Source organism: Somniosus microcephalus, chromosome 5, assembly GCF_052327205.1.
Source record: "Somniosus microcephalus isolate GS21.2 chromosome 5, FLI_Smic_1.0, whole genome shotgun sequence".
Classification (NCBI taxonomy): domain Eukaryota; kingdom Metazoa; phylum Chordata; class Chondrichthyes; order Squaliformes; family Somniosidae; genus Somniosus; species Somniosus microcephalus.
In genome coordinates this window covers 37053449-37068204 of record NC_140991.1, presented here as the reverse complement: position 1 = coordinate 37068204, position 14756 = coordinate 37053449, and the positions used below count along the sequence as shown (strand labels likewise).

The following is a 14756-nucleotide window of genomic DNA, read 5'->3' as shown; positions in this document are numbered from 1 at the left end:
AGTTAATATACATGGGTCAACAACAGAAAATGCTGGAAACACTCAGCAGGTCAGTAGCATAGTGGAGAGAGAAACAGAGTTAACGTTTCAGGTTGATGATAGCATACATAGGTGTTTGTTCAATGCAGGATTGAGTAAAGATCCTTCAGTTGAGATAGAGGTTTTACCTTGTGTGCAACAAATCTGATAAAGAATGAACCAAACACCAGTTTTGACAAAGCGTCATAGACCTGAAACGTAAACTCCACCTTCCTCTCTCCACAGATGCTGCCTGACCTGCAGAGTGTTTCTAGCATTCTCTGGTTTTATTTCAGATTTCCAGCATCCACAGTATTTTCTGAAAATTACCAGAGTAGACTTGATGGGGTGGGCAGATCAGAAACCAATGACATTTTAGGTGACTGCAATGTATTGTCTCCTCCGGATTCCTTGACCACTCTGCTGCCTTTGACCATTAATTTCTCTATTAATTCACCATCATGGTTCTTCGGCATGGTAAAGCTGTCTTGGTGCCACTCCTGTATCTCCCAATGCAGCTACTTCATCTTCCTCTCTCCGTAGCTGTCTGACCCACTCAGTGTTTCCAGCATTCTCTGGGTTTTATTTCAGTTTGCAAATCCCTGCATGGCCTCAACCCTTCCTTCGTGAATGATGTTCTTCAACCATGTGTCTGCGCACACAGCCTCTGCTCCTCTGACTGGCTTACTATTTCAGGTTTCCGCTCCAGTCACTATGGCTTTAACCTCAAACTTAAGTGATCTGCCTTGCCATTTGGCACATTTTGTTCCCCAAAAAGCCGATTAAAGAAATCGCTCTTCAACCGTACTTTTGATCCTGCTACCCCAATCTCTCTTGGAACAAGCAAGTGCCCTCTTCCTTCTCATTGTAAATCACCTCGTCATGTAGTCCGATTGCAGCACGATAAAATGCAAGTTCCTATCTGATTTTAAAAAATGAACTTGCACTTAGATAGCGCCTTTCATAACCTCAAAACATCCCAAAGCGCTTCACAGCCAATAAGGTACTTTTCAAATATAGTCACGATACATGACAGCCATTTTGTGCACAGCAAGATCCCACAAACAAACATGAGATAAATTATCAGATAATGTTTTTTGGTGGTTGAGAGATAAATGTTGGCCTGGTAAAAGGGAGAACTCCCCTGCCATGGAATATTTTACATCCATCCAAGGAGGTAGATTGGGGCCTCAGTTTAACGTCTCATCTGAAGACAGCACTTCTAAAATAGTGTAGCACTCCTTCAGTACCGCACGTTAACTGTTGGTCTACATTACATGCTCAAGTCTCTGGAGTGAGGCTTTCACTTTGACTCGGATGCACAATTTCTACCACTGAGCCAAGGCCAACACCTTACCTCCTCTATGATGTTGCAGATGTGGTCTGAACTCCTCCAACTTATCCACCATTTGCAACATGAGAGACCATCTTCACTGGCTACTCGAGACCTACACTCCCAAATCGTAGATAACTTCCGAACTAGTGAGAAATCTTAATTGTCAATCTGTACTAGGTCATCTCTGTTGGTAGAGCATAGCTGTGGAAAACAACTTGTCCTTACTTTTAGGGGATATTTGGGAGCTTAAACTCAGATTTCAGAGCTTTTATTCTTCAATTTGAATCTTAATCTCCTGCCTTGTTGGTCCTCAAGCTTAGACTGCAGATCAGTAGACCCAGTGGACTGCCAATTGCCCCTAAAATTTAGATAGCTTCTCTTCAGTGTTAAATTTCTAAATAACCCTCGTTATTTAAATGGCAGATATGCTAAAACAGTCCGGATGTACACAGATTGCATAGATACTTTGAACAATGCAAAACCTATTTCTGAAAGAGCTCTGCATGGCAGATACTGCTAAATGTTGCGCTGTTGATTCAAGCTTATTTTGTATATCTGCCCCAATGTGCTGAAGAGTGAAGGAAGAACCAGACTCGGATGTAACAGGAAATTCTCAATTCAAAGTAAATGCTACTTGTGGCTTTATGGAATTATGCAATACCTGCCCGGACTCAGGGTTCTAACATTCCCTCAGTAATTAAAGCCATCACTGGTTCCTTAATTAAGGAATGGCACATAGATGGGCCAACTCATTGTCCAAACGAGCTTCAGAAAAACTTTATGAAGCTATGTTAGTGGTTTGGAAAAAGGTGCAGAGACCAAATCATCTGAATAGCACTGCTCAATACCGAGTGAGTTGTGGCAAATTTGTTCCAAGGCCTTGCATGACTTGAATTCTTTCGCCAGTGCATCCGAGCCTTAGATCTCAATCACCAATACTCTCCAAAGTATCTCATCTTCAAACACTCAACAAAAATGATCAATGCCATGTAGGGAGTTTGGAGGAGTGTCAACAAAAGGAGTTGGGTCAAAGACATGTCAATATGGACTAGACCTTTCCAAAGCAGCAAAGTATACACTCACAACCACTGGAGCTGCACTAATTCATCAGTGAAAACAACTTTTTCATACCAATGCCTGGTATGGGAAGTTAGCTTGGGGAAACGTAATCTAATACCTGAGCACCTTAGAGTGGAAGTGTTTGCATGGGAGAGTCACTACATTGGCCTGTTTCTGTGCTGTAAATACAATCAGCCCAATTGGTCTATGCAGGTATTTACACTTCACACAAGTCTCCTCCCATCCTGCTTCATCTAACCATATCAGCATAATTACAAGTAAAGAAAGCCATTAAAATATTGTTCACAGCCTCTGCACATCCCGAAGCACTGTTGTAATGTAGGAAACACGCCAACCAATTTGCACAAATTTGTTCCAACAAACAGCAATGAGGAACAACAAGATAATCTGTTTTACTGATGTTGGTTGAAGGATAAATATTGGCCACGATACCGGCAAAACTTCCGTTCTTCAAATGGTAACATTCCCTCAGTACTGCATTGAACGGTCAACCTATGTGCTCAAGCCTCAGGAATGGGTCTTGAACTCAACACACTGACTCATGGGTGAAAGTGCGACCTCCCAACCAAGGCTGACACCCAATTAGAGACTAAAATCTGCATATTTTCCCAAAGATTATATTCTGAACTTTAGCACAACTGTGATGGAAGCAAAACTAAAACTGTCTCTTTAATACTGCAGAGCATTTCGGATTTTGGTCATGTTTCCATGAAAGCAAATGAAATATTACTTGGAAAAATCTATTCAAACAGTCTAAGCAGTTAAAGCACCATCAACTTTAGATAAGACTTTTTTCACATCAACAATCACTCCTCTTTAGCTGACAAAACATTCAGATTACACTAACCTTCAAAAAATGCTTTTTATTCCAAATATGTGCACAGGACATTTTTCATATTTTGGTGATACAGTGAATCAGCAATTACAAACGTTACTCGTGCATTCTTAGATGTCGAGATTAATTTCGGTATAGCCAATAATAAAATGGTTTCACACGACAACTCTAATCAGTTGGCAAGAATGCTTTCATCCAATAGAAATAAGCTGTCACATTAGGTCAGCAAAATCTGACAAAGTGGAGATTGCATTTGCAACTTCAACTGAAATGTCAATTGCCCTTTAAATGCTTTTTCAACTGCTTCAAGATTCCAGTTGAGAGCGGCTGCAGAGTTCTGCTCTTTGTGTAAGCGTTTATCGATTTTTCTGCTTTTTAACCTGTTCATTTACTGTCCTCTAGAAAAAGCCTCAAATTTTCAAAATTTGCTACCATTTTAATGCAAATAACACAAGAGTACACCAACATAAAATCTTACACTAAAAATGGCACTAGAAATTCAAAACTTGCTACAAAATTATTCTTTTTATACAACAACAAAGGCTTGAAATGAACAATGTTCAAATCTGCTTTGTGAGATCCAAATAAAAGAGTATAGTTTGTTAGCTAGAACTGGAAATTTTTTATTTCATCAAGGAGGATTTTATTTCATCTGGAAGCAAAAAGGACATTTTTTCCAATCTTCAATTCTTGGTGGGAAGAGAAGAAATAAAAGGAATTTTCCAGGTTACCATTTACAAAAGGCACACAACATAAGTGAAGAATGAGAGGGAGGACATTTGGCCTAATAAACTTGCTGCCTCAGCTTGCGTACGGTTTTCAGTGACATGAAACTTTAGTTGCACAAATAAAATCACCACGGTCTTGGTTGCTTTTCTCTGAACCCTCGCCATTGTCTTTTTGAAATAAGGTATCCAAAACTAAACACATCATTCCAAATGTGTCCATACAAGTGACTGATATGGGGTTAAAATAATTTGTTTCTTCTCAATCAAATGTTCTTTTCATTGGACATTTCATTCCATCGTATGAGTAACCACCTTAAATTTCATCTGCTACTCAATAATCTACTTAAAATTTCTCTCAACAATGTTAACCATGTCCCTTACCCTAGCTACCTGGTCACATTACCTGGTATAATCAGCAAAATTTGTGGTTAGAGCTAACCTGCCATCATATTATTTATGAATGGCATAAACAGCAGGAAATTCAAAACAGATCCCTATATAGCTGTACTAATCATCACCCCAAAACAGATTGATCCATTTGTCATCACCTTCGGCTCGGTACTACCAAGCTAATTTGCCATTAATTCCATGAACCCCCATCAAGATTTTTAATGAGATTTCTAAAGAAATAGGACACATACAATTTCAAATACTATACAACATCTAAATGAGTAATTAACACGTTTCTTCCATAAATTTTAGGACCCTTTACATTACACCCCCATAAAATTTAATATATTTTTAGCATTTTCCTTAAAAACAATTTTTGCTCAACATTTCAACCCTTTCACGTGTGCTGGTCATGGATATGCTTGGTCTTCTAAACATTCCCCATTTATACTGTGCAACAAAGCCAGCAGTGGTTTCCCTGATGAGTCAGCAAGTTTATCCAATGAAATACTGTCAGTCATTCAGACTAGAAAGGCCCCAGTTTTGATCCCTGGTCTACCACACAAACCCTGAACTCACTGATAGGGCTCGCACAGGACCAGGATCAGGACATCTGGCATTCAAGGAATCGTTCCCTTGCAGGGGGGTCAATGATTTCAGGAAAAAAGAGTGGAAATGAGAGAGAAAATTGGCAGAAAGAGAGAAAAAAATATAATCTGAGTGCTATGATAAATATCCTCCTACGGTGAAGTTGACTGGATAGTAACTTCTGAGACAAATACGCAAATGAACCATGATCAGTGTCACAGGAGAAGTCAATCAAATCACTGCAGTTCAGATTTAGAGATAAATACGCTACTTTTCATAAAATAGGAAATTGAAAAACAAAAATTTGAATCACAAATACAGGACAAGGAGACATAGATTTCAAACTGGTAAGAGGCTATGGGCAGAAGCTGGGAAGCACATCTCCTAAAAAATAATTCATATCCAAAATGGTCTTCAGGGTAGGACAATGGAGGCAAAAACTCAAGTCATCTGGAGAGGGAGGAGCTGGATAAGCCTCCCTCACCTAGTACTTATCTTTGATTTCCCTTGCAAGCCTCAAATTGCCCAAAGTTCTACACAAATGCCAGCCTAAAATTTGTGCTCAAATTCTGGATTGGGGCTGCAAGCCCCAAACCTCTGACTCAGGAGGCAATTACCAAGCTCCCTTCTTAAGCTTGGGATTGAGTGGGGATCTATTAGCAATGAACCAAAGTATTATTAATTTGTGGTATATCCGGTGTGGAGCCTAATAGACATTAAATAGGCCTTAATCATTCAAAACAGCAGATTGAGTTTTTCCAATCTGAGAAACCACCTGCAAATATGAACACACCAGGGGACCCCAGCAAACACCAACACACCTAGGGACCACTGCAAATATTGCATACATCAAAGGGCCGCTGATCTAACTTCCAAAATTATGCCAGCTACCCAAGGGAAAATAGTACTCCTAACTAGTACCAAGCTCCTTTCACCCATCCCCCCCCATGCTCCGTGACCTGCAACGCCTCGATTTTAAAATTCTCATCCTCGTTTTCAAATCCCTCCACGGCCTCACCCCTCCCCATCTGTGATCTCCTCCAGCTCTGCAACCCTCAGATCTTTGCGCTCCTCTAATTCTGGCCTCTTGTGCAATCCCGCCTCCCTTCGCCCCACCATTGGCGGCCATGCCTTCAGCTGCCTAGGCCCTAAGTTTGCGAATTCCCTTCCTAAACCGTGCTAGTATTAAAAAAGAGCTAAATGCAGAATCCTGATGAAAGCTGGTTAGACATTTGAAACAGAGCCTTTAGCATTTCCTCAGCTCCAGGGTCCACAATTAGAAAACCTATGATTTAATCAGCAGCAAGGAAAAATGCTTTGTTAGGGCTGCCCTTAAAAATTGTCAGCACATAGGTGTAGCAGAGGATTTTAATGACCTTTTTTTACCATAGTTCTTTGGAGGCATATACAAAAGATGATTCAAAATACTGAAACCTACAACTTCCGCAGGGATTCTCCTGATCACCTCCCGTAACCTCAGCGGAAGATTTGTGTAACCTTCAGAAAAACGACGTAAATAGCCATTTACGCCTTTTCTGCCGAAGTTACAGCAGGAGATTGGGGAACCTCCCCCACACAGAAATTGTACCCAAGTTTCTCAGACCAGGTTTCCTTATTAGCGTAGTCCAGGTGACCCAATCAGTTTTGTTACGTGTAGGTAGTCATATTTTTATTCATTCAGTATTGGATGAGCAGAAATTTCCTTCAATTAAATATATTGGGAAGACCGAAGCCATGGTCTTTGGTCCCCACCACAAACTCCATTCCCTAGCCACCGACTCATTCTTCTCCCTGGTCACCTCCCGAGGCAGAACCAGACTATTCGCAACCATGGCATCCTATCTGACCCCAAGCTGAGCTTCCGACTCCATATCCTCTCCATCAAGACTGCCTACTTCCACCTCGGTAACACTGCCGGTCTCCACCCCACTTCAGCTCACTGCTGCCCTCAAAATTACATCTTCCTCTTCATCATCCACAAGCTATTTATTGGCATCATCTGCAGACAGGAGATCTGCAGGTATGATGATGACATCCAAGTCTTCAACATCTTCATTGCCTCCATGCTGCTAGGCTATTTATCCAACATCTAGCCTTGGATGAGTCTGCACTTGCTACAGTTAAATTGTATGAAAATCAAAGCAATCACCATCAACCCTTCCACAACCTCTGCCTCCATCCCCTGCCCAACCAATATCTCAAGCTGAACCAAAATGTTTGCAGCCTTCATATTCTATTTGACACTTAGCCGAGTTCCTGACCTCATATCCGCTCCATCACCAAGATTGCCTATTTCAACTTCATAACTGTCTGCCTCTGGCCCTGCCTCAGTCTATCTGCCACTGTAAGCCTCATCGATACCTTGTCACATCCAAATTCAATTATTCCAATATTCTCCTTGCTGGCTTCACATAAGCGGTCATCCTCAAACTCTATTCTACACCAAGTCCCATTTGCCCATCACACCTACCCTTGCTGACCTACATTAGATTCCAGTCCCCCCAACACCTCAAATTTAAAGTTCTCGTTCTCAAATTCCTCGATGGCCTCACTCTCGCTAGCCTCCTCCGATCCTACAATTCCCCCCAAACTGATCATTCCTCTGCTGCCTCATGTGTAACCGCACTTTTATTGTAGCCGGGCTTTCAGACACCTAAATCTCAGCCTATGAAATTCCCTCCCTACATCCCCACCTCCCTCTCCTCCTTTAAAGCCCTTCTTAAAACACACCTATAACCTAGCATTTGGTCATCCCTCCCAATCTCTCCTTCTATGGCTCAGCATCCATTTTCCTCATGCCACTGTGAAGCATCTCAGGATGATGCATAAATTAAAGCTCTTGTTGAGTTAACTAGTCTGAGCCAGTATAGCGGGAGTATACAATTCACCTCAGCTTCCCTTGGCTAATTTGCTGGCTAGATTTCCCCCCTCCCCCCCAGCGAATATCTATCCATTTATACTTGCTGGAAAGTGCATGTGAGAGAACAGAATCCAGCTTGGCTGTGACATCCCACACAATTGAACACCATACTGACATGTACTGTCAGGGTTAAGGAATGATAAATGTCCACTTAGAAGGAAGGTATTTGAATGCCGTCTCCTCCCATGAAACTCTCGGCAATCATGAGTAGCCTCACTCAAAAAAAGGAATGGGGAAAGGGTCAAATCAAAAGGAAAATCATTTTTCATCTTATCAACAAGATTAGTAAAGTGCACAGACGTAGAGCCAAACTTTGTTACGTGCTGGTTACTTACCCAAGGTGTCTGGAATGTTTCTCCTCTTTCTAGCTGCATCTGTTAACCTAATAACAGTTCCTTCTTTCCGTTCAGTTTTGAAACGTATTCTTCCAGACTCCTCATCATCGTCATCTTCATCATCAGAGACTTCCTTTCTTTCTTCTACTTCCTGTATTTGCTTCACCACCTAAATATTTAAAAAAAACCTTCACATTTTTACAACAACTAAAATCACTGCAGCATTTACTATGACTTAGTATTTTTACACATTAGAAAAAAATGGAAACATTTGGGTCTCAACTAGCTACGAAATTGAAGGAAACCACTTAAATACATAGGAAAAGGACTTGCATTTATATAGTGCCTTTAATGATATCAGAACTTCCTAAAGCGCTTATCAGCAATTAAGTACTTTAGAAGTAGAGTCACTGTTGCAATGTAGGGAAATGCAGCAGCCAAATTGTGCACAGCAAGGTCCCACAAATAGCAATGAGATACATGACCAGATAATCTATTTTAGTAATGTTGGTTGAGGGATAAATATTGGCAACACCAACAGTGCAGCACTCCCTCTGTACTGAACTGAAACGTTAAGTGTTTATCCAGTTTCTGGAGTGGGACTTGAACCCACCACCTTCCAACTCAGAGGTGAGAGTGCTACCACTGATCCAAGGATGACACCTGAATATATAAATTGGTAATGTTAAATGCAAATTAACCAGACTTTGGGATGCATAGCCAGAATGGCAAAGCACAAATCCCAGGTGACACATCCATACAAGGCATTTATATGGCCACAGAGCAGAAAATGGCAATTAAACAGATACTCAAGGCATCTGAGCTATGAGGAGACATTGGAATAGTTTGGGATTATTTAATCTGGTGAAGGCCACAATAAATATGGCGGTTGGTAAATCCATAAACCATATAAGGAATATTAATCAAAGTGTATCTGATGAATCGTTGTCCCCTTCCGAATCCAATTCCACACAGGAGGACTGGCTGAGGATTTACAACCACATAAGAAGGGTCATTAAATGCCTAAAATTTCAGCTCGCCTCCAGCATTATTACATTAACTAAGGTTTATCGACAATTAAAGTAAGCAAACTCTCAAACTAATGAATGCAGCACACGATTGAATGAACAAGTTAACTAATCATCGATGGTATAGTCTGATACAGAAATCCTGGATCACTACTTCATTACTATATCCTTAATATGGTAATTAATACAATGACAAAATTAAGCATTAACGAGCACATGAAATACTTCAGTTTACTAATTACAAGCTGCAGTGTGGTTTCAATGCATCACAATAATTTAGTAAATGGGCTGTGATTAATGGTTGTGTCTATTTGTAACACCAAATTTATGATGGGTCCCCTTAGATGACAAGACAGACAACAGTTTGTCTGGCATGTGTAATTTGATCCTGCCTGCTGGAGTACTTCGATCCGATCCTCTCCTCCCCGCCCCTCCGACCCCCTCCATGCCGATCCCCTCCCTTCCTCCGCACAGAGGCGAGGAAAGAGTGCCTCAGGCGTTGCAACGAGAGCACATGCGCGACCGGAGCGAGTGCACGTGCAGTACCAAATAGGGGCGCGTGCGCAGAGGGACCAGAACTCGGTGGAATTAATTACGGTGGTGATTAATACAGCATAGGTTTGCACTTCTCTTTGCATTCCAGAATCATTCTGGAATACAAAAATAAACCCGGCTTCTATTCTCTACTGCTAACCGTCTTCTTAAACCCCTCTCTCCTCCACCCTCACCCCTCCGATAACAAGTGTGAGGAGCTCATGGACTTTTGTCTCCAAGATGGAGACCATCCGTTAAACTGCCTCTACCACTTGCCCCTCCTTCCCCGTGCCCACTGGGCTAAACGTCCTCCACCAGGAGGTGAGTCTCATCTTGTCCATGAGACTCACCTCCTGCTCCCTCGACACTATTCCCACCAAACTGTTGACCACCCAACTTCCTTTTCTGGCTCCAATGTTAGCGGATATTGTTAATGGTTCTCTCTCCTCGGGTACTGTCGCCCTCTCCCTCAAATCTGTCATCACCCCTCTCAAAAAACCAACACTTGATCCCTCCATCCTTGCAAACTACCGCCCCATCTCCAACCTCCCTTTCCTCTCCAAAGTCCTTGAACATGTTTTCGCCTTCCAAATCCGTGCCCATCTTTCCCGCAATTCCATGTTTGAATCCCTCCAATCCGGTTTCCACCCTTGCACCGAAATGGTGCTCAGAGTCACAAATGACATCCTTTGTGACTGTGACAAAGGTAAACTATCCCTCCTCATCCTTCTTGACTTGTCTGCAGCCTTTGACATGATTGACCACTCCATCCTTCTCCAACGCCTCTCCACCGTCGTCCAGCTGGGTTCATTCTTATCTATCTAATCCAGGTAACCAGAGAATCACCTGCAACGGCTTCTCTTCCCACTCCAGCATCGTTACTTCTGGTGTCCAAGCATCTATCCTTGGCCCCCTCCTATTTCTCATCTACATGTTGCCCCTTGGCGACATCACCCGAAAACACAGCGTCAGTTTCCACATGTACGCCGATGACACCCAGCTCTACCTCACTACCTCCTCAAGACCCCTCCATGGTCTCTAAATTGTCAAGACTGCTTGTCCAACATACAATTCTGGATGAGCAAAAATTTTCTCCAATTAAAGCCATTGTTTTCGGTCCCCGCTACAAACTCCGTTCTAGAAACGGACTCCATCCCTCTCCCCAACATCTGGCTGAGGCTGAACCAAACGGTTCGCAACCTTGGTGTCATATTTGACCCTGAAATGAGCTTCCGACCACATATCCACAGCATAACAAAGACCGCCTACTTCCACCTCTAACATCGCCCGTCTCCGCCCTTGCCTCAGCTCATCTGCTGCGGAAACCCTCATCCATGCCTTTGTTACCTCTAGACTTCACTATTCCAATGCACTACTGGCTGGCCTCCCACATTCTACCCTACGTAAACTTGAGGTCATCAAAAACTCGGCTACCCATGTCCGAACTCGCACCAAGTCCCGTTCACCGACCTATATTGACTCCCAGTTAAGCAGCGCCTCGATTTCAAAATTCTCATCCTTGTTTTCAAATCCTTCCATGGCCTTGACCCTCTCTATCTCTGTAATCTCCTTCAGCCCCACAACCCTCCAGATATATGCGCTCCTCTAATTCTGCCCTCTTGAGCATCCCTGATTATAAATCGCTCAACTTTTGGTGGCCATGCCTTCTGGTGCCTAGGCCCTAAGCTCTGGAATTCCCTGCCTAAACCTGTCTGCCTCGCTACCTCTTTCCTCCTTTAAGACGTTCCTTAAAACCTACCTCTTTGACAAAGCTTTTGGTCACCTGCCCTAATTTATCCTTATGTGGCTTGGTGTCAAATTTTTGTGTGTCTTTTCCAATCGGAGGCTTCTCTTTGGAAAAAAAATACAGACTTACCCGAGGGCTCCCGAGGTCCGGACACTTCCGCTCATGGGCCTCTCCAACTCGAAATGCGCAGGACCCACATATCCCAGAGGCGTATGCGGTTCGCAAGCGTCCCTGGGATCACGTGGCCCATGGAGAGCCAATCAAAGAAGGGAATCTCCCTTCATACACTTGACAGATAGACCAGTCAAATATATGAATGGAGATCACCCCCAAAACACTGTAAAACATTAAATAAACTTAAACAAACATTACATTTTTAAAATGAGTTGAAATTACAATAAATTTAATATTTTAAACAAAAATGTAAATTTTTTGAAAAAGACAATTGAAGTTTTTTACGGGGCTAAAAATAAACTTACCTCTTTTTAAAAGTATTTTTAAATGATAAACGAGGGGAAATTTATTTTTTTTTCCCCCCAAATCTTATGCTGGTAAAAGCAGACCTTTGCCTGCTTTTACCAGGCGTAAGATTTTTTAAGTGTTTTCTGCGGGCGGAGGTTCTCCAGAAAGCGGAACTATCCGCCCGCAGAGGCCCTTCTCTAGGGCAGGCGTCCGATCTGTCAAGGGCATTCTTGACATAGCAGAAATGCCGGTTTTCAGCGCATGCGCTTGGCATGCCTGAATCGGCATTTCCGATGTCCCTACGGGTGCACACAGCGCGTACACACCCGTAGGGATCGGAATATACGGCCCATCGTTGACAGGTTAACAGTTTTGGACAAGTCTATGCAGCTATTTTTAAATCTTATTTCTGCGTGTAACTGATGACGTCCAAGCTTCAACAGTATTATCCTTGGAACTCATCAGCCTCATACTAGCTGTCCAGTGCAGCTGTGATACTAGCATTGACCGAGCAATGTGGAACTTGCCCATGGATGCCCCAAGAAAAAAAAGTACATCCAACCCAGCCAATTCCAGCTCTATCCTAATCATCAAAAAAGTGGTGGAAAAGCTCATCTATAGCATCAAGTAGCATCTACTTACTAACAATCTGCTCACCAACACTCAGTTTATGCGTCGCTGCCGGTCACCATAATGGGACATTTTACTACGTTAAAGGCGCTACATAAATGTAAGTTGTTGCTGTTGCTGCTCCCAGCATTGTAGGAAATGTTGGGCTCCACAGCCATACAACCTCACACCATTCTCCAGTCCGCACTACTCCACCCCCCATCCCACCCAAGCCCCAATCCCGCCAACCCCTCACGAAGTGACTTTGGACCCATGGCTCCCAAAGCTTTCCACCACTGGGGATTTTTGTCACCTCAAGTACAGGGCTGTTGTAGACTAATTGATAGAGATTGACTGCCACGATTAGACAACAACTCCCATAGTACTGAATCATACGACTGGTAGAAGGTGAACTAGATGGACCGCAGTCTTTTTTTGTCTCGCAATTCCTATGCTCTCAGTAGCTTCACTAATCGTTCGCTATTTTGGAATAAATTGAATTTGAAAGTTCCAGAAGCTTAAGAGATGATTTAGCATTCTATTGGAGTTTGCCTCCAAGTCACACACCATCCTGACTTAGAAGTATATCGCCGATCCTTCATCGTCGCTGGGTCAAAATCCTGGAACTCCCTCCCTAATAGCACTTGTGGGAGTACCTTCACCACACAAACTGCAGCAGTTCAAGGCAGTGACACACCACCACCTTCTCCAGGGCAATTAATGCTGGCCTCGACAGTGATGCCCACATCCCATAAAAATGAAGGAAAAAAATCAAAATCTCCCATCTCCAAGTACTGAAATACGCTCTGAATAGTAGGTGCAAAGCTGAACTGTTTGTTCATTTGAATGTGCATGGCCACTACAAATTATTCTGGGAATAACATGCAGAATCATCACGGACTGCCTACAATTATTCTGGGGATAACATGCAGAATCATCACGGACTGCCTTTTTTGAGGGGGGTGGTGGGGGGGGGGGGGGGGTGATTACTGTTACAACTGTAGCATGTACAGCTGTAAGCTCTACTCCTGGTAAATATTCCAAGTAATTCTGTTTGCTGGGAAAAATTCAAATATCCAGTAATAACCAATTTTAATGACACTGCAGAAAATTTTATTTGTGCAATTTCAATTCGAATAAGCAACTTCAAAGCAGACCATAAACACTTGCATTTTTTTCTTGATTCTTTGCAGCAACTTAGCTTTATTCGGTCTTCCCTTTCTGATGTGGGTTTCTTGCTATTTATGCTTTTACTAAAACATTCAGGGGGAAGGGAGGTTAGGGAAGCAGCAAGATTGCTGATATAGATTCGGTATTAAAAATCTGAACCTAGAACAAATGAGGGTTACAAAAGGCATTAAATTATGTAAAATATAACAGTTAAGTGCTACAATTAATATAGCATTTTCCTTGTACTGATTACAGGGAGTTTACTTCAACAGGAAGATCTTACTGTATTATGTATTAACTGTCATTTCCTTTATCTGTATTTAACAAGTATTCCAGATTGAAAGTATTTTAGCTAACACCATTTGAAAAGTAGCCAGTAGTGAATGCTCAGGGCAGACACCTGAGCCACAAATTGGATTAGGACTGATCTGTGCCTCCAACTGTTGCTTTTTTGGCACCTGCCAGATCGGCTTGGATAGATTCACTGAAGCTTTTATCACTGGACCATCTCCAGAATTGATGGGAGAACTCACACAAAGTTGTGGGCAGGGCAGAGCAAAGGCAATGAGCAGGCTCAGGCTAGGGAACATTTCCTACAAATGGAACTGGAACAAGAAAATATTGGGAAGTAAAGTTTCACCAACAGGTGAAAATCATTGAATATTTGAAATATTAGGTTCTCATTCATTGGAGCACATTGCAATGTAAATGATGCTTGCTTTGTGACAAATTAAGGATAGTCATTCATTATCCTGTTTATACCATCGGCAATTTCACCAAGGAGGGTCACCTCCTTTTACAAATGATGTGGAGATGCCGGTGTTGGACTGGGGTGGACAAATGTAAGAAGTCACACAACACCAGGTTATAGTCCAACAGCTTTATTTGAAATCACAAGCTTTCGGAGCGCTGCTCCTTCGTCAGGTGAAGTGAAGAGTTGCATATAAGCACAGCATATATAGTCAGAGAGTACTGC

General features: G+C 42.4%; 1 protein-coding gene across 8 annotated transcripts in view; it reads right to left on the bottom strand.

Moving 5' to 3' along the window:
- The window catches only part of rbm33a (RNA binding motif protein 33a), a 170792-nt gene that overhangs the window by 99398 nt on the left and 56638 nt on the right, over positions 1–14756 (bottom strand). For all 8 annotated transcript variants that reach the window (XM_085987527.1, XM_085987530.1, XM_085987533.1 and 5 more), the window contains one exon: positions 8231–8399. In XM_085987527.1, the coding sequence (XP_085843653.1) occupies positions 8231–8399 (169 nt within the window). The remainder of the gene's footprint in view (positions 1–8230; positions 8400–14756) is intronic.